The sequence below is a fragment of the Lepidothrix coronata genome, unplaced genomic scaffold (assembly GCF_001604755.1).
Source record: "Lepidothrix coronata isolate B3197 unplaced genomic scaffold, Lepidothrix_coronata-1.0 Scaffold40, whole genome shotgun sequence".
Taxonomy (NCBI): domain Eukaryota; kingdom Metazoa; phylum Chordata; class Aves; order Passeriformes; family Pipridae; genus Lepidothrix; species Lepidothrix coronata.
The window spans coordinates 644,829-666,012 of NW_016690220.1; the positions used below are offsets into that span (position 1 = coordinate 644,829).

The window sequence follows — 21,184 nt, forward strand, 5'->3', positions numbered from 1 at the left end:
CTCACAACGGGAGCTGTGATTTGGCAGTGAAAAGCGGCTAGATTAGATTTCCCTTTTCCCTTTTTTTTTTTTTTTTTTTTTTTAAGGAGTGACAACGTCTGCCACCTTTTGTCCTTTGAGATACTTCATAGTACGGACCGATTAATGGAAACCTGTGAAGGAGGTGAAAACAATGAGCACAGGCAGTGTTCAGCCTGAAGGACTTGCTGCCGTCTGGCTACCTGTTGAGGTGGGTTCACTCAGGCACTTCATTTTTTCTGTCTTTCCAAGAGAGTTCATTTAAGCCCGGCCGGACCTGCCGAACGCCGCCCAGCCTTTCTGGCAGACGCGGCTCCCGAGTCTCCCTAGGAGTGGAGGCACCAAGCAGAGAGAAGTTTTCTGCGGAGAGGACTGGGATTCCGCTCCTGCCCGCGGACCGCCCCGCGCTCCCACTGCCGCCCTGCGTGGGCAATCACAAGCTGAAAGAAGGGAAGAAAAGGGTGGGGGAAAATAAGGAGGGAGGAAAAAAACCCCACCCTTTCTTTCTCCGAGAAGACGTTCCTGGGGAGCTCAGTCTCCCGGAGCAGCGGGCGGCCACTACCAGAGCGGGGGTCGTGGACACTCCGGCGCCGCGCGGGGCGGGCGCGGTGGCAGCGGGGAAGGGGGTCCCCGCGGACAGGTCGGGTGGGCTCTGCCTGCGGGGGGCGGCGGGGCTGCCGAGCAGGCTCCGCGCCCCTGCGAGCGCCGGAGCGCCCTAAGCGGTGGCACCCGCCGCTCCCCGCCGCCTCCCGGCGCTGGTGGGGCGGCCGCCCTTGGCTCACCGCCGTCCGCGGTGCCGGGGAGCGGTGGCTCCGCGTTCCGCCCGCGGGAACTTTGCCCGGCGCGGAAGGGGAAGGATGGAGCCGCGGGAGCCCGCGGCGGGGCCCCTCAACGGGTCCCGAGCTGTGGCAGAGCTGCCCCGCGGGGAGTTCAACCTCTCTGGGCTGCCAGAGGAGGAGGGGAAGCCCCTCTTCGGCATCGGCATCGAGAACTTCATCACCTTGATCGTCTTCGGCTTGATCTTCACCCTGGGGGTGCTGGGCAACACCCTGGTGATCACGGTGCTGGCAAGGAGCAAGCCAGGCAAGCGCCGAAGCACCACCAACATCTTCATCCTCAACCTGAGCATCGCGGACCTGGCCTACCTACTCTTCTGCATTCCTTTCCAGTCTACGGTCTATGTGCTCCCCACCTGGGTGCTGGGTGCCTTCATCTGTAAGTTCATCCACTACTTCTTCACCATCTCCATGCTGGTGAGCATCTTCACGCTCTCGGCCATGTCCGTGGACCGCTATGTGGCCATTGTGCACTCCCGGCGCTCCTCAGCCCTGCGCATTCCCCGCAATGCACTGGTGGGTGTGGGGCTCATCTGGGCACTCTCCTTCGCCATGGCCTCACCTGTGGCTCACCACCAGCGCATCTTCCACCGTGAGACCAGCAACCAGACCTTTTGCTGGGAGCACTGGCCCAACCCACGCCACAAGAAGGTCTACGTGGTTTGCACATTCGTCTTTGGATATCTGCTGCCACTGCTTCTCATCACCTTCTGCTATGCCAAGGTGAGGCAAATGTAAAAGGAATGGGGGAGTATGATGGTGGTAGATGTCAAGGATGGTGGTAGGGTCATTTCTGGGCATGTGTAAGGACGTGGCACTGTTGGGAGGAAAAGGAGTAGGGGTGAATTTATGACACAAAGGGAGAGAACAGATTTTATAGCTGGGAGGAGACAACATCTGTGCAGTGGCACAAGAGGAGGGAGCAGGTTTTATAGCTGGGAGGGGACGACATCTGTGCAGTGGTACAGGTCAAAACAGAGATTGCATGAGGTGAGCGGGGGGGTGGGGTGTAGTTTTGACAATTACTGGGGTCTCTCTGCCAGATTTCCTTGTTGCAGAATGCTGAGAAGCCCCAGTGCTCTGCTGCTTTCTCTGTCACCACAACTCTTCTATTTTCTTGCAGTGCTGTATGAGGAGTTTAACTCAATGAAGTACAACAAAGCAACAAGTTGTCCAGGCTTCACAGGCGTTCTTTAAAATGCAGTCCACTTAAAAAAGACACAAACTACCAGTTTGGTCTGGTCCAGTTAACACATGAAGAGCAGAATGTGCATCCCACTGCCTGGTCCCTATGTGCCCTGTCTTGCCCCACCTGAAGCTGATGGGAGGTTTGCCTCTGACTTCAGCAAGGGAAGGTAGTTCCAGGGAGCAGGGCATGAGGACCCACACAGGAAAAAGTAATAAGCAAGGGTACCTAAATACAGGTATTTAAGGACTTTTCTGCTTATTTTTCTGTGTGTAATAATTGTAGCCTTCAGCATAGGACCCTCTGCTTGCTGCTGAACAGGATCCGGAACACAAGTTGCTACCTGCTGAGTTAGGCAGAGATCCTGTTGTTTCTGTGCCAGCAATCTTCAGCTGCAGGATTTCTCCTTGGGCAGTGATTTACATTTGAGAGGATAGGACTGCTCTTGCAGATAAGGACTGCTTAAGTGTTGAGAACACAGTTCTTTAATTGGCAAGTTCAATAGATGTACCTGAAGTAGTTAATTTGATCCAAGAATTTTATGTCCTGTTCTGTATTACATCAGTGTAATTGTGAGGTGCAAATTGAGACTAGAATGGCATCTGACTCTGCTAAAATCAAGGCATGCAGAGCTCAAAGGACAATATTTCTAAATTACTGGTTGTAGCGAAACAAGTCCAACCTGGCAAATGAAGAAGAAATGCATGTTTTCATACATAAACTGAATACTGCTTTCCCTGTGTGAATACACTGGTATTTCATCTATAGTGGTGAATAAGACTGAGCTGTAGCCATAGATCATCAGTTTGAGGAAAACACTACATATTGCACAGAGAATGTTACAGAATGAGTGGAGAGGGAGCTTTTCAGCTACTAATTTTTCCCTATTTCAAAGCCAAAGCATCTTCAATTTCAGTATAAAGTCTATGTGAGAGAAAACTGAAAACAATACTTTCTAAATTAGGATAGTCCTGCACAATATAGGGAGGAAAGAAAGAAATACGCTAATCAAAATATATGCATAGTAAATATAACACATCCTGTTGTTACAAAGCACCTCTACAAAAGTAGATATCTCAATATTAGTATGAATATATAGTTAAAACAAAACCAAAAGAACCACAACAAAAACCCCAAGCCAACAATAGCAACCCTATGCAAAAACATGCCCACAACAAGTCAATGAAATCAAGGCCACTTAATATTACAATAAAGTCATGTGCTTAAATTATTGCCAGGCTAGGATGTCGTGCTTGCTTGGTGATGAGTTTTGAGTCTATATGTATTATCCTGCTTGCCATGGTGTCAGACTGGAAGATCTAACCTGAAGGCCTGAGTTTTAGAAGATACCTAGGAAATACCTGGTATTCCCATCAGTGTCAATGATGCTGCAAAATGCCATGACATGTACAAGGCTATTGAAGGTATTTGTACCCCACAGCTTGTACCCTACTTGTTCCTGCTCTCATTAGGAACCACTGGCAAATCTCCACCTCCAATAGTTGGGCACTTGGGGCAGAGTGAGGAAGAAATTAAGGATGATAGTAGCTGAAAATCAGAGCCGAAGTTTCAGATTTCTCGAAGCCATTGCTACTCTGACAAATCTTGAGTAAATTGGTCACTGCAAGCTTTTATTGATGTTAATAAAGTTTTATGAAGTACAACAAGTATTTTGGCTTCTGAATGCACACAGAGTTAGAGGATTGCTGCTGTGGAATACCATCAGAAGTACTATAAAGACCATAGAATGATAGAACAGTTTGGGTTGGAAAGGACCCTAAAGATCATCTAGTTCCAAAACCCCCTGTCATGGTCAGGGACACCTCCCACTAGACCAAGTTGCTCAGAGCTCCATCCTACCTGGCCTTGAACACTTTTGAGGATGTGGCATCCACAGTTCCAGTACCTCACCACCCTCATAGCAAGGAATTTCTTCCTAATATCTAATCTAAACCTACCCTCCTTCAGCTTAAAGCTGTGACCCCTCGTCCTATCACTATATGCTCTCATAAAAAGTCCCTATCCAGCTCTCTCATGGGCCTCCTCTAGGTACTGGAAGACTGGCAAAGGGTCTCCACAGACCCTTCTCTTCTCCAGGCCGAGCAACCCCAGCTCTCAGCCTGTCTTCATAGGAGAGGTTAGTCTCTGCATTAGTTTCTTATGGACTTCACTGATTTTCATGAAGAGTGGATCAGTGAAATAATGCAATCTTCTGATACAGATTAAGATCTGATACAGATTAAGACAAAGGAGACTAATTTCTCTACTTGAATATATTGCCTTTTCCAGGTTGCTTTAAGGCAGTTCTGTTTCTTTCATAAGCAAATTGCAATTGAACTTTCAAGTTTTGAAAGTCTCATTTTTTAGGCACTCTAATAGGGAGCCAAGTTCTTTCTTTCTCTCTCTCTCTCTCTTCCCCCTAAATTGTATTAGAAAAGATTTATATCTTCCCCAGTGGATAACCTGCAGAAGTCCTGATACTGCCAGGTATTTGGAAACAGTGTCTTCCCAAAATACCTCACATGATGTGCTCTTCAAGTAGAGATTCACGAGATTGTGCTCTGTGTCTTGTGTGTACAGTTTCACCTTTTCTCTCTTCCGTAAATAACTTTGCTTCAGTTTCAGCCAAATTTTTGATAGAGAAGTGAAAATATCAGGAGGATTGATATTTCCCTAGTTTTGTGAAAACAGCAGCCAATGAGTGAAGAAGGTAGAAAGTCTCCATCATCCTCTCTTAAGGAGAGTCAGTTTGCACTCAACTCCTAAACATCAGACAAGCCATAGGGGAAGAGGTCTTATGTAGCATCAACGTATGGAGAAGACATATCTTTTTGGGGACACAGTCAAGAAGTCAGAAATCTGTAGGAAACAAGCGTTTGTTGCCTCACAGACTTAATCTTGAAAGAAGTTTACTACTCAAGAGAGAGGAAAGGTGATTATGTCATTTTTAGTTGAGTCACGGCACTGCATACTTGTAGACAGTCTGTATTCTGACTTTTCCATTGCTTATCATACTACTTGCCATATTTTTTTAATACTGACTTTTCTGTGTGTGCTTTGTAACAGTGCTATAACATTTGCTCACTAATGTGTTCCTAAAGAGTGAAGTGATAAATGATTCCCAGACAGCTTCTAACAAAAATTGGCACCTGCTAGGGTCATGCAATGTGACAACTAATTTTGGATACCACAGCTTTTCAAGGATTCAGTCCTTGAAAATCAGGCCTCCTTCAATCAAGCCTTTAGGTCGGACACCTGTAATTATTAACAAACTTTTCCTTTTATAGATGTATGATTTTAAAAGCTTTTTTAAAAACAATTATGTCTTGCCTTGGGAGTGTTTCCATTGTTATCTATCATTCTGAGCATTCTGAATTCGCAGAAGTCATGTATGACTTATAGAATTGGTTAAAACTAAGCCATAAAAAGTAAGAGCCTCAACATAAGATACAAGCTTATGTGGTTTTTGGCTTCAGATATTGTATCTTAAATTTTGCTGAGCAGCAAGGGGAAAAATTATTAAACTGCACTGAAAAGAGTGACACACTTAATTGAAAGAGGGTGAAGGATCTATTGTGACAATAGAAGTAGCAGCATTACTTTAAAACATGGATTGCAGGCAATGGCACTTGAATTTAAATCAGGTTCATACTACCGAGATGGTTCAGAATGTAATGCTTACATTATGGCTCTGTTAAACAAGCAGTTCATTCTTATTAGATAATGACCTGGCTTTCCTTCTGCATGATTTCCTTCTGCATGATTTTCAGTGGCTGATAATGAAGGTGTAGTCAGTGGAATTATTGTATACATGCAGATGGGAAGACAGAAAAGCTGTTCCTTCCCTCAGAGCCAACTAAGAACAGGGACATGAAAGCTGGAGTTAGAAAAGTTTCATGTTTCTTTTCTACAGAGCTTAATTTTTTAAAAAAAATGTTACACCTTATGAGAACAGGTTAGGACCTGTTTTTTAGCAAGCTGGGTATTTAATTCCATAGGTTAAAAATGCAATGTAAATCTATTAGTCCAAATGTACCCACTAATACATGCAAATGTATTAGTGGATATTTTGAAATACTTTCTTAGGAGAAATAGCCTGAGACAAATAGCCTGAGACAAAGAGTTGCTTGTAGAATTATTGTTCATTCAGGTAAAGCCAGTGGCTCTTAGAGGAATAATTTAGTATTCATTGGCCCAGAGAAGAGATAATTTGAAATGGGCGATAAGGAGAGTGTTTTTCATTTGCCTTGTAGTGTTTGTGCATAAACACAGCTCTTTTTATCCCTCCATGGCATTCTGTGTAGGTCTTTGAGTGCTGTTCCGCTGATGTTGATAGGTAATTGCATTTTGCATATTTCTCTTGCTGCTAGTTTGCATACCATCTGGTACACTGCTACCTAGAGCCAGCATGTTTTCACTGCAGATGCTTATTTTATGAAATATATATATAATCTGAAAGAGGGGAAGTTGAAAAGGATTCATTTTAAAGTTATCATCTAAATTGGCACCAAAACTCTCCACCACCATCTCCCATCCCCACCAAATATCCAATTTAACAGTTTTGTCTACTGCATCTTTCTTTGGATTGGAGAGAGATGCAATGCAAAAATTTGTGCTAAAAGTTTAAGCACAGAAGACAAAAATACTTGTAACTTTAAAAAAAGACTTTGCAGATCTGATTTCTGGGACGAGTTTATCTGATTTTAGTCTCGGGCTGTGAGGGTCCAGTGAAACAGCCCGTCATTGTAAATTATGTGAAGGAGATATGATAGATGAAGCAGCAGTGATGGGAAGTGAACTTAATTTTATTCCTTGCATGCCCTTTTTTTAGTTTTACATTTTTCATCGATGGACCCAGCAATTCAGCTGTTTTGTACAGGGTGATGGTAAGTGAATAAAAAGTCTGTGAGCCAGATGGTTATTTTCCTGATCTTCTGATGGACTTCAGGGTTTCCTCTGTCATTTTCTGGTCTGCTTCATCCTAAAGAAGAAAGTAGGAATAAAGCCTAAAGGGGACCTTCTCAGGGAAAACTGATTTATTTTTTCCCAGCTTTTCCTGAGCTCAGGTTAGTCTTGGTGGCAGCCTGGATAGTGTTTCAGAATAGGAAGTGCTTGCAGGATGAGTCTTTCACATGTTAGTGCACAGACAACCACAAACAGACTGCACTTAGAATATTAAGTGGATACAATTAATATTAGTCTTATTATTGTTCTTGGTTCACTGGTAGCTAAGAGTAGACACTTAAAAAGTGGAATATGGTGATGAGCTATGGTTATTCACAAATACCAATTTATTTGTTTTAATTCTCTAAGACTCAGATGCCAGAGTGGGATCATATCTCTAGGTACCTTTGATGTCTATCCTGGTAGTGGTTAGGTGTGCTCCCCAAAGAAAACAAAGAAAATGTGCCCAGATGATATAAAAGAACTTGAATTTGCACCCTTTTCCCCACCTTAAGAAGTCCTTATGGACCATAAAATTTACATTCCTTAAAAAAAATATTTTAAAGCTGGATTATTTTACCTACTAAATCTGGATGATCTTACCTTTTATATCATTCTCATTTCATCTTAGAGCAATGTAAAATGCAACCTAGCAGCATCGTCTAACAGAGCCCTTCACTTTGATGCTATCTCTAAAAAATTCCTCTTGCCATATTTTAATTAAATCCTCCAGTTTAATAAGAATTTATCTTTTTTATTCTGTATGGTTTGTAGTATGTTAAACATATTCAGCTGAAGAGCACATTCCCTGCTCTCCATACCTACAAATCATGCCATAAGAATATACTGGATTCAGGTAATAATGACTGCAGATAAAGTAGTCTGTGCATAGTCTGTGCATCCACTATCCAAAATCTTATGTGTAAAGTACTGTGTTGAAATTTGGATCCTGCTCTTGGATGATGAGCCTTTTTGTAACATATTTTTAAAAATTACTCGTGAAAGATGCATGGCGAATATCATCAAACTGTTGATAAAAGTCACACCTCATATATTGTGCCTCATTTTGGTATAAATTTTTTTTGAAAGCCCAAGCTTCTTTTGAAGATCAAGTAGTGCCAGCATCCTGATTATATTAATCAAAAATCCATCTGAAAGAAGGAAATTACTCAGGTGACTCAGAAAAACTCTGACTCAAAATATATTTTTCTTGTGTTGCACTCAGTAAAGGTCTTGCTTTTAATGGAAGAAGAGTGGTTGCTAATTCTAGGTGCATGATGGGTTTCCTTGTTAATTCATAACATGTATTTTTACTGTAATATGTCTGAATTTTTATATAAGAATTCAGTTGTGGTCTGTTTCATATTTGTGGATTCATACAGATGCAGATATGTATTTCCTTCAGTTTTCATACTGTGACCTTTGGAAATGTGTAAATTGGGCAGCAATGCTTGTAAGGGAATCATATAGTGCAGAAGAGCATACTCTAAGATATGTGGGTTTGAATTTTATTTGAATAGGAAATGGTGAAATACAATACAAGATGCAAATTAATCTTTTCAGGTTCTTAACCACCTGCACAAGAAGTTGAGAAACATGTCAAAGAAGTCAGAAGCATCCAAGAAAAAGGTATATTGTATTCATTACTATTATTTATTTGTTTATATTTTAGTTTTATGGCTAAACACATTTGGTATTTTATTTCTTGTTGCTAAAGATGTAACAGAAAGAAGAAACTGAAATTAAGTATTTCATGAAGTATTCAGTGTCCCTCTGAACTTAGCAGGATTGGAATCTTTTCCGATCCAAGTTTTCCAGCACATTACATCAAGCCATTACCTGAGATCTCCATATTTTGAACTTCAAAGCATCTGAAATTTAGGCATGGAGAGACAATCTATCTTTAGAATTAAATGGTTTTGGTCTTTTTTTCTCACAGGCATTTTCCCCTGACTAAATAGTGGAATTTTTTTTAATTAGATGGTTTTTTAATATTTTTTTAAAGAATTCCTCTGTTATATGTTTAAAATTAGGGTCTCTAATAAGAGATTTTTAATGATTCTCCTATTCTTCTTTGATTTTCCACACAGCGTTTTTTGGTTCTACATTCAAGATGCAAGTTACATACTGGCTACCAGTAGAATCATGAAAGGTCTTTAAAGCAGAATATAAGCTTTGTGACTCAGAACAATATCTGAAAGATGTGTTTATACCAAGAAATTGTCAGTTAATATAATACAGATTTGACCACAGTAATCATCAACTAATTTCCCAATTTATGACACTGGAGTCAGAAAAACCCCTTAGGCAATAGCTCTTCATTTGATCTGATCATTATTTCCATATGGACATGCAGACTGTCTGCAATGTAAATGAGATGTACATGGGCTCAACAGGGAATAAGTAAGCTATTATTTATGCATTCTCTATTTTCCTGAAAAATACCCTAGTCAATAGATTTCGATTCCTAGAATTAGGACCTTTACGGCCCTGATTCTGTAAAATACTTAATATATACGGGTTTGCATTTAATGTTGTCAAGGCCAATGGTGTAGTTTTCAAAGACATTCTATATATTGCCATTTCTCATCTAAATTATTCTCAAACTGGAAATCTGTGCATTCTGCTAAACACTAACTCTTAAGAATTACATATCTGGCTAGGAACTAGCATTCGTAGCTTCAGGGTAAAGCATTACAGACATGATCAAGACTGCTTGGATGAATCAGGATTCGGTAATCAAAAGGGGAAAAAAAGTAAGCCAAAACTTTTCTTTTGCCTTAGAAAATAAGTTTCTGAATCCAAGGCCTAACTTAGGTTTTTCAAACACTACATTCATTAGCGTGCTAATGCTTTCTCTGGTTACCGTAGCTTTTTTATTTTTATTTCGTTCTACTGTCCTGTTAAGAATGCATTTCAGGTGTAATTACACATTTGTGGCTGTATTGAAACTTTTAGGAATATTTTGGTAGCAGAACCTTAAAATAAATTTACTGTTTGTGTGGAAAAAAGTTAATGAAAAATATTAATTTGCCTAAATTATACTTTTCATGCATTTTGGTTACCAAGCATTAGTATCAACAATATATCAGGCAGGTTTTATTTGCTAATGGGAAACACTAAGCAAGCCCCCATTAGGTAAACAAGAGCTGCTCTTTAGTGATACCTTGTTTGCAAGACATAGTGATGATTTTGAAAAGGTAAGCTCTGAAGTTAGGCTTAGGAGGAACAAAGGGATAAAACAAATGTTGTGAGGTTTCCTAATGCAAAATTGCTTATTCTGCAGATGTGAAATAACTTCAGTAAAAGTTAAAAGCGACACATGGTCAGCCTCTGCTTTCAGGTGCATCTATAATCTACTGAAAGTTGGTGATTTTCCTAGTTAATTTTTTTTTTAGAATTTTAAACAAACTGAAGTAACATGCCTCTTTTGAAGTACATGTGGTATCCTGAAAATCTGTTTTCACTTGGAATATTAACATATCTAACACAGTGATCAGAGAATGAACTGCTCTTAATTTGTACACCCTTCTTAACACACATTCTACTGATGAGACCTGAAAAAGAAAACATTTCTGTGGCTGTTTTAGTGGCAAATGACTTAAACTCCATAGGGCTAAGTAGAGGAACCACTTTCGAAAAGATGATTGCTTAAGACTATACAAATTGTATTAACTACAGATATAATGTCCTCTGGTTTCTGTTGTGAGATTATACTAACCAGCAACGGTATCTGTCATAAGTTATTTTGTCCTGTTGCCACAGAAATCAAAATTTTTTCCCCACACGTTTCTCTAAGTCAACTCATATTCTGATTAGGTAGATCAGTCTGAATTATTACTGAGCATTAGTCAGTTCAAGAAGTATAGACCAAGTTCAATAAACTATCAAAAACTCAACATATTTTCTGTGCTGCAATATTTATCACTCTATGGTCACTGGGTTAGTTTTGGCTGTGAAGAAGAGCCTAAGTTTTCTGAAAAATTACATTATAAAGCATTAATATAGTCATCATAATGGCCCATAACATAATACGCTTTTGAATTATTATCAACTTTTAATTGGGAGGCTAATTGAGTTGAAAGAATACTTGTTAGAGGAGTAGATATTAGTTAGTTAGGCAACTGCAAAGCGGTAACTTGTTGTTTCTGAATTAAGTGAAAACTAAAAAAAACATTGACAGTCAAATTCCACTGTGCCCTGACAGAACTCCTTCAGCACCTGGAGGATCGGACTAACTGATTCTGCAGCTGTCAGAATGGATCTAATGATGCTGATGGCTGTTCGTCTCATAAATAGTGAAAGTGGAATATGGAGGCAGCACTGAGGATATTTTTGTGTTCCATTTTTTTAATTCAGTATTTAGTGGTGAGCTTTAATTTCCAGATTGCTTTTGACAACATGCAATCACCAGAAAATTCAAGCTCCTTAATCTTTTTTTTTTCCTCTACTTGTATCCCAGAATGTGGTTGTATGACACTCCCTGTGGAAATTCTATCTTTAAAGGAGAGACTTTCAAAAAAATGCCCACATCTTTAGTAAGCACTTGAGCAAAGTGACTGCTCTAATCTCTTCCATGAGCTACCTTCATGTATACTAGATCTCTCTTGAAATTTTCATGAGAAGTCCTTGTGCACTGTACTAAAATATAGATCATCAGATCTGGATGAGATTTCCCGAAGATCTCTGTTAATATTATTTTACATCAGGCTTACATCCACCTCAGAAAAAGCTAGGCTTTTGTGTAGGGAGTTGGGAACATCATTCTTTATCTTTGAGGAAAGTTACGCTTTTGCATTTTACTATGGCATTTTCAAGCCTAAGGTTCTCCTTTGCAGTAGTTCACTATGAAAAATAAAGCCCATACAGGTAATGGGGTAAAATCAGTAATAAATATTCCAGTGTGGTCTGTCTCAGTGTACTTTTTTTTCCACCAAATAATGGTTTTGAGGCAGGTTTAAAGCTGATTCTTCAAGTGCTCATCAGACATCTGTGTTTTCCTTTCCTTGTCTCAGACAGCACAGACTGTGTTGGTGGTGGTAGTGGTTTTTGGCATCTCCTGGCTGCCGCATCACGTGATCCATCTCTGGGCTGAATTTGGAGTTTTCCCACTGACTCAAGCCTCCTTTCTCTTCAGGGTAATTGCACACTGCCTGGCTTACAGCAATTCTTCTGTGAACCCAGTTATATATGCATTTCTATCTGAAAACTTTAGGAAGGCCTACAAACAAGTCTTCAAATGCCAGACGGTTAAAAAGTCACCTCTGAATGATGCTAAGGAAAATAAAAGTCGGATAGATACACCACCATCCACCAATTGTACCCATGTGTGAATACTGAGAAGGCCTGTATGTTGGCTCTTCATTTGTGTCAACTAAACGCCAAGAAAAAGCACAATGAGCTTTATCCTGTGTCTATCTTGATAAAACTAATTGGTATTTAATGTACTGAAGTTGCATGTGTAGCAAAAGTCTGTTAAACTGGTATGAAAGAAACTTGGGCTGATCCTTTGCATCTTAGATAGCTTTATCAAATGAAGCTCTTGAACCTTTTTAAGATATTTAAATATTTAAAGATATTTGAGAAAAAAATGTTGAAATTATATGTCTGTATTCTTACTCACTAAGCATACAATATACAAGAAGATGTTGATATGGACAGGTAACTTTCTGACATCTTACTCCATCAAAGTGAAATGATGGATAAATTTTCTGTCTTAAAGATAATAAATACTGTGGTACTATGATTTCAGAGAGTAAAACTTCTGTTCTCTCTTCAGATTGTTTTGACAATGCCTTTTTTTTTTTTAAAGTAAGCATGGGCTCTGATTTGGAGTTGAAATAAGTCGTGTACAACTTGAGGCAATTGCTTTAGAGAGGAAATGCTAATTTTATTTGTTTAGCTGTTTGTAATGTATCTTACCGAGCAAAGATGGACTGTTTTTCCACTTCATATGGCTGCCTTACTGTAGACATAGAACTTTTATGTATGCTATAGAAGGTTTTTTTTACGGTCTGTGTGTAGTTGTACCAAAATGTGGATTTATGTCTAACTGAGGGAAGCTTTTCTTCACGTGTTGAATGTGCATGTGTGTGTATGTGTATGTTTTCTCAATTTTATAGACTTTGAGATGGACATACAGTTTTAAATGTGCAATATATGCATATGTTTTAAAATATTATGTTCCATAAAGCAACTCTAGACAAAGCGTAAGTATTTAAAAATAGCATTCCCTTAAAAGCTGTGGGGCTTGATATCATGTAGTTTTAAATTGGAAATACACAGGATGTTGCATTGAAATGAATGCAAAATATGTAATGCAAATGGTACAATTCTGCAAATTCTTAAATAAAATTAATAGTTTCAGCAATTTTATAAATATATTTAATAGGTCTCTAAGTGGTAAACCACTAAAGAAATAGTGGAAGGGCCCTTACTCCTTTGAGAACATTCTTTTAGCTGGAATAAGATATGATTTTATCTTTCTTATTAATGACTCATAGACTCATAGAGTAAATCAAATTAAAGGAACCTCTGGACATACTCTCAAGGCAGGGATACCTTCAGAGTTATATTGCTTCCTTGTCTAGGCAAGTTCTGAAAATTTCTAAGGATGACTACTCAATAATATTTTTGGGGCAACCTGTACCAGTGCCTAATTACTCCCACTAAAGTATTTTTTCTTATCCGGAGTTGGGATTTCCCTTGACGTATCTTGTGACCATTGCTTTCTGTCCTTTTACTGTCTTCTCTCTAACTTACTAATATGCAATTTAAGATGGCAATTAAATTTTCCCTAATCTTCTCTTCCGAAACAATGTGTAGCTATCGTGCCCCAGGTCCTTGGCCGGAATAGTGGCCTTCCACTGCCCTCCCTCCAGCCTTTCCATCCCTCTCACGAACTGAGGTGTTCAAAGTAAAGAGTGTGTTCTGATGTAGCCTCATGAGCACAGAATAGACTAATTGCTTCCCTTGACCTTTGGCTGATTCTTGCTAATACAGCTCAGTATTATAATTTATTATTGCAAGGTTATGCTGCTGACTCATTTAATTTAATTTCTGCTTCATAAGCACTCTAGTCCTTTTCTGAAGAATAGCACCGAGTCCCAGTCCAAGTTTCAGAACTTCACTTCTGGCTTTGTCGAACATCATGCACTTGATAGTGGTTACCTCCATTCCTCCAGCTGATCAACAGCCCTCTGAAAGGTAGCCCTGATCTCCAAAAAACCATCACTACCCCAGGTTTGGTATCATGTGTAAAATTGGTGAGAGAGTCCTGCACCGTTGTCCTTGATCTTGAAGATGCTAAGTAGTGTTGGCCAGATTCTCTTTCAGATTCCTTTTTCTCCACAAACTTGTCATAAAAAAAAAAATAATGCAGAGTGGTGGAACATCAGCTATGGAGGGTTAGTGCACATAAAAATATTTACGTGTATGTGTCAGTATTCGAATCTTGGAATGAGTAAAATAATATTGAAGACGTGCTATTGCATGTGTGGCGTTTGTGTCCATTTGTTCATATGAAGAGATCATTTGATGATATTGCTAGGAAAACAAATTATAGGGGAAAAAACCAATCTCAATTGGAGAAGAAGGGTTTATCTATGCAGGAAACCATTTCCTAGTTTAGAAATGAGGTTCAGAAAGAAGTTCTTTTGAGTTTTCAGATCCTCATCACCTCAATCACTCAAATTATTAAAGGACTATTAGACTTCAGCTGAATTTATAACATGTTAGGAAATTCTACAATTTTGAAAATGGTTTTTAAAAGAAAAAAAATTGTGATTTTATTACTTTGAATAAAAATTACCATGAAAATCTATAAGTATACATATTTAACAAGCTGAGTTTATTGTTTTATCTGGAGAAGGCTTTTATTTCTTAATTGTACATAATTTTAAACCTAGGAGCTACATCTATTTGAAATTTTAAGGATGAGGGGGCGGGGGATGGGGATGTAGTAACAACTACTCAGAAAGATCCCACCTCGTTCCTGGAGAGTATCAGTAATATTTTCACCTAACTTTTCAGAGAAATCTTAAGAAACAGTTCATACCCCAAGGCTCAATTTCCTGCTTAAAACAAGCTTTTGTTGGTCCATGTCTCTAGTGTGTGACTTTGTCATACCCAGTGGTGACAAGAAAGTTGTGAATATAAAAGCAGTGTTAATGTGTGTTGTGAACTGTGTCCAACCTTTGAGCAGCTGAGCAGTTGGTTGGGAAGGTGTCATGTCACAATAATGGATGACTTGAGTAGAAAATCAGGGAATGGGTGCTAAGATCCCTTACAACTGAGTATCTGCTTCCAAGTTCTGAGCTTGTTGGGAGGGATTATTACTTCTGGTGGAAAGCAAAGCAAAAGTTCCGCCTCATTGACCGTCCTAATAAGTTTTTTTACATCTTTTTTTTGACCGGAAAGGTTAATTTCAGTGTACATGAAGTAAAGAAGAGGAGAAATAAAGAAAATAATTTCTCTGGCTAGGGCTGAATTTTCCACTGATAAACATAATATCACTGAATTTCACCCTGTTGTGTGAATTTGAAAATATGCTGTACAAAACAAAATAGGCAACAGGAATGATCACTCAAACTCCTCTCAAACTAAAGCAAGATTTGTATTTGTAACTAAGTAAATTCTTCCATTTCCCTTAAAATTCCTTAAAACAATATTTCCAATGAATTGCGAGAGTTGGAAACTGTTACTCACATATTTTTTTAATAAAGTCCCTAAAATTTCGTTGTAAGTGTACTGCCAAAGTCCTACATTGCTGTGCTGCTTCACAAGCATCTTCGGAAGTATAAAACGTACAATGCACTTTCAACACTTGGGATGTATCCAAACAGACCAAGTAGTGGGAGTTGCTCAGTTCGTCTTAAAGCTGTGTGTTAGTGGAGAAATGTAGAAGTCTTTCCTTTTCATAGTTTTCTTTGCAGAGTGGATGAAAGACCAGAGGAGGGGTAGCATCCCTGTAACACCTTGGGCTAACGTAAGAGGTTCTCCTTTCTTGCACGCTCTGGAAAGGAGCTCTGTTCTGTCCATCTTCTGAGACTGTACTAAGATATTGCAGCAGGTTAATAGCCAAGTTGGTATTCTATACATTAGATTTTCTGATTTGTACCACTTTTGCCTTAAAAAGATACAGAAGTCTCATTAAAAGAGGTAAATAAATTATTTATTGTTTGCCCTGCCTGGTTGTGGATAGATATTTGACATACTAAAGATTACAGCAGTGATCTTCTTCAACTAATAAAGCCTAAAATACACTTCCAAGATTCATGTGGACCCATTGTGCACTGCTGTGCGTAAATCAGATTTAGGATCCATAGCCAAAAAAAAATAAATTAAATGGCACTTAGCCAACATACTGCTCACGATGTGCAAACACCTGAAAAATGAAGGAATTTGCTTACCTATATGTTCAGCTGTACTACCTTCACAGCTGATTGTATCACCCACCTAACTAATTTTGAAGAAAGGAATCTTTTTAGTTTAAAGTGAAGCTGACACTTAATTGCTGCTTCTAAGTGAGTCATTAAACCATACTGTTTTCAGTCAGAATTGTGTACTAAACATGATACGAAATAATGTAAACATTCATAATTGCTTAAAATTTTGATCTTGTATGAAAAAACTCAGAAATTCTTAATAATTTTCATATGTCTAAGTAGGTAACAAACTCATGTGCTGTAATAGATTACAAAAATATGCCCAAACATCCTGAAATTATATGTAAAAAATCATTATATTTAAGGAGCAAACTTAAATTTTGTTGTTGAGCGTTCCCATCTGCAATCTTAATATCCTTTCAATATTTCATATGATGAAATTAGTTGGATCTGTGATTATTTACAAACTCCTCAGAAGTATTTTTCTAAATTTAAACATTGAAAAAAGTTTATTTTTAAAAACGTTTAATTTTTAGCCAGGTAGGGCATTTTAATGACATATTTTGAGTTGCAGTCTTTTATATTCCCTTTTACTTTGTGTGCATGCACCTCTTTCTTTAAACCTTAACTTTATTATTTTCATAATCTCTTGTACCTTCATTTCCAAAAAATAGTCACCATCTCCAAGAGATCAACATTACGCTTTATATATTTAATATTACAGTGAAATAAATTTTACTTTAAATCCCACATTGTAGGGAAAAAGGAGGATCTCTTTATAAAATAATTTTGTCAATGCATTATTTTGGACGTTGTTATCTTCGTGGTTGCTTCACAGTATGATGTGACACATTGAACCTAATGATATTTGTGGTATTTTGAAAAAGGAGAAAAGCAGAGAAAAGAACAGCTTCTAGCTTGCAGAGCTTTTGTTAGTGTTCTGTATTCAGTACATGTACAAATGTCAAAGACCCAAAAAATTAAAAATCTGTGTTTGTTTCAATGTATAATGCGTGTAAAGTAACATGCAGTTCTTCTAAGATATACTGTACTTTGCATGGATTTCGTGTGTTAGTTCCAGTCATCACTTCTTGGCTCTGTAATACAAAACACAAACTGCTTTTCTTTAAAATTTTTATTATAATACTTAAAAACAAGCAGTACCCTGGGGATAACATCTAGCAAAAAAAGTGAACAAAAAACTCAATAGCGTTAGATGGCTAGATGTCACTACGGGTTGAAAATTTAACTGATATGAAAAACATTCACATTTTCAAGTACTTAAGTGCATGGAATTAATTAACACTTTTTATTCAAATGTAGTTTAAATCTCTGTAATTTATGTATAGTTTAAGAGACATGCAAACAGAGTCAGATTCATGTATTTGAATATGAGAAAAAGCAGAGTTCTCCAGTGGCGTGAAGTACAAATCTATTTTATGAAAACCTGTATGTGGCTCCACTTTTGAAAGAAAGCAGTCAAATTAGTGCATATTTTGTGTGCATTTGCATTAACATTGATCAAGGGCTATTTTAATACAGCAAAAATAGCTGGTTGAGCATGAAACCAGATTACAATCAGTTTTACACATAATGGAAACCTTTTAAAAACAAAAGTAAATGCTACAGCATGGATTAAAATTATGTGCACTTTATCCGTTTTACTCTTCAATACTAAAAGAATTCTTTGTATATTCACAGGTATATGACATTTGTAGATATATTAGTTCACCTTGTCTAGATGCATTTACCAGATGAAGACTGAGGTCTCATTTTCTAGAAGTATTTCCTTTTGTGCAACATTCTTCTCTTGGAAAAGTTTGTACAATTTCCATTGCATGGTCATTCCATTCCCCCATAAATATTTAACCACATTTAAATTTTACTGAGAAAAATAAAACCTCTCCTCCAGTAATAAATCACCTGAGCTACACAGATGTTTCTGGCAATACCTGTAGAGAATTTATCAACTTGTTGAGGTTTAATATTAAGATTTTGAAAGAAAATACAAAATTCTTTTTAGTGTCTTGTAGATGCGGCATTTACAGATGAGTTTATGGTGTGACAGTTCCTTTACATTGAATTTCATGGTTTAGCACAAGCAAACTGATATTTTTAATATAGTAAAATGAAAAGTCATACATTTAGGAATTAAGAACATAAGGCAAACTTTAAGAAATTATAATTGTACTGAAAAATGTTGAGACTGAAACCGTCAGTTAACTAAACATGACCTCCAACTCTGTGTAAATGAAATGATCTGCATAACCCCTGGAATCCTAAATTAAAGACATGGTGGTACCTGGGCTTGAGCCACTGGAAGCACTGCTGCCAAGTAGGGGCTTTCACATAGACATTCCTAGAAGTTCTTAAAAAAACCAAACACCCCAGCTGAAATCTGTTAGCAGTTCAGCACACTCACCTCCTAACTGGACACAGGAGAGAAAATATAATGAAAGGCTTGTTGGTCAAGATAAAGATAGAGAGGGATCACTCAGTATTTACCATCACAGGCAAAATAGACTCCAGTCAGTGAAATTAGTTTAATTCATTAGTAATCAAATCGGATTAGGATAGTGAGAAATAAAACCAAATCTTAAAAACATATTCCCCTCATCCTTTCCTTTTCCTGGGCTCAACTTCACTCCTGATTTTCTTTAGCTTCCCACCCTGCCCAGCTCAGGGGGACAGGGAATGGTGGCTGCGGTCAGTTCATAATATATTGTCTCTGCCACCCCTTCCTCTTCAGGGGCAGGACTCCTCACACTCTCTTCCCCTACTCCGGTGTAGGGTTCCTCCCATGGGAGACAGTCCTCCACCAAGTTCTCCAATCTGAGTCCTTCCCATGGGCTGCAGTTCTTCGCTAACTGCACCTTCCATGAGGTGTAGTCCTTCAAGAACAGAGTTCTCCAGCCTGGGTGCCCCATGGGGTCACAGCCTTCTTCAGGCACCCACCTGCTCCAGAGTGGGGTCCTCCACAGGCTGCAGATGGATCTCTGCTCCCTTATGCTCCTCCGTGGGCTGCAAAGGGACAGCCTGCATCACCATGGACTGCACCATGGGCTGCAGGGGAACCTCAGCTCCAGCACCTGGAGCACCTCCTCCCCCTCCTTCTTCACTGACCTTGTCTACAGAGTTTTCTTTCACGTATTCTCACTCCTTTCTCTCACTACAGTTTCCACAATCCATCCAGCCCCAACTTAGCTATGTTATCCTAGAGGTGCTACCATCGTTGCTGATGGGCTCAGCCTTGGCCAGCAGCGAGACCATGGAGCCGGCTGATATTGACTCTGTGGAACGTGAGGAAAGCTTCAGGCAGCTTCTCACAGAAGTCAGTCCTGTAGCCCCCCTGCTGCCAAAAGATTTCAATGCAAACCCAATACAGAGGGCTATTGTTAAGAAGTGGCCTCATGACATCACATAGATCTCTACCCATACAGACAAACTCCTGATACTTTGCCTCTCTGAATCAAGCAGATGAGTTCACAAGGTCACATACAGTGAAATTAAGCTGTAATAGTTAAATCTGTAAATTAAGAGGAAGTTTTTACATTAAACCATAGGTATAATTAACCCTAGAATGCTTAATGAGTAAATGCAGTATATTACTCTTGCTTCAAATTATATTTGGGTATTTCTCAAAAGATTTTATATATTTAAACCTCAAAATGTGGATTAGGTGATAGCACCTCTACGAGAAAAAAAATGCCATTTATGTTACAGATTATTTAGAGCTGATGATCACAGTGGCCCCTTCTGGTCTTAACATATCCGCATTCTTATTTCTGTTATTAATAGTATGAAAGTTATTCAGGTAAGAAGAAAAACATGCCAAAACTGAGCTATTATTCAGTCAGTAAGTGACCATCTGACTATGTATAAAAAATGACTCCACAAGTGGGCTACATCCTGAAAAGATCTTATGATGATTGAGAAATCAAATTGAAATCTCTGGTATATGGGCTGCCATCGGTAGAGGAAGAAGGCAAATAATGCTGTATGCTCTTCTCATTTTGCTTAATTACTTTTTGCCATAATTGCTCCAAGTGTAATCACTCTGCATTACTTCTGCATAGCAACTATTGTTTTCATGGGAACTGTGAGCTGATGATTGCCAGCCCATTTGAAACACCTGCACTTCACTCCGTAAATTGATATCAAACCTATTTACCAACCTTTTGTGAAACTACAGGAAATCTTTACAAGCTAGAGCCTCTGACTGTAGTGTTTTCAATTTGACTCTGCTTAAATGAAACCTTATAAAGGTTAATTCTGTTTTGAAAACAGATGATCTGCTATGGTGTTTCTGATAGGTTCTGTGATAGATAGACCTGACTAATTATGGGTCCTATGTGAGTTTTAGGAATAACAGTTACAAAATTGCTTCTGTCATGAATTCTACTCACTTGCAAGAGTTGTACAGTGCTCTGATCATGAAGGGGTGTGCTCCCAACCTGCTGTCAGCAGTTAGGCTTTGCTGAGCATGCTACTTGGTTAGGCCAGCATCTCTTCCCACATATAGCTGCTTCCCAGCTGGCCTATCTGCCATGCAAGACTTCTGATGGAGTTGTAGGTGGGAAGACTGATACGAATGTGGGCTTTGCTGTTTTCAAGACTTCTGGGTTCTCCTTTCTGAAGTATCTACACAACAGGTTTTGAGTTGCATTTTGTTTTGTTGTCTCCTACCCTAAGTGCTACAAGAGAAGAGCAAAGAGACTTGTTTATCCTTTATAAGTAAGCCTGACTGGGACCTTGAGCAACAAGAAAACCTCTTCTGTACTTCCGACACTGAAATCTGTGATCATGCCACATGG

The 21,184-nt window shown here is 38.9% G+C and overlaps 1 protein-coding gene across 1 annotated transcript; it reads left to right on the plus strand.

Annotated features, from left to right (window-relative positions):
• Nucleotides 1–875: 875 nt before the first annotated feature.
• Nucleotides 876–12,341, plus strand: GALR1 (galanin receptor 1). The gene is made up of 3 exons (XM_017813310.1): nt 876–1,577; nt 8,548–8,613; nt 12,000–12,341. The coding sequence occupies exons 1-3, from the start codon at nt 876–878 to the stop codon at nt 12,315–12,317; spliced, it is 1,086 nt and encodes a 361-aa protein (XP_017668799.1). The 3' UTR covers nt 12,318–12,341.
• Nucleotides 12,342–21,184: the final 8,843 nt, after the last annotated feature.

Excerpts from the sequence above, each read along its gene's own strand:
- GALR1 (XM_017813310.1), top strand. The coding sequence starts at position 876 with ATGGAGCCGCGGGAGCCCGCGGCGGGGCCCCTCAACGGGTCCCGAGCT. Across the intron at positions 1,578-8,547 it reads TCACCTTCTGCTATGCCAAG|GTTCTTAACCACCTGCACAA; the intron begins GTGAGGCAAATG and ends TAATCTTTTCAG. Across the intron at positions 8,614-11,999 it reads CAGAAGCATCCAAGAAAAAG|ACAGCACAGACTGTGTTGGT; the intron begins GTATATTGTATT and ends TCCTTGTCTCAG.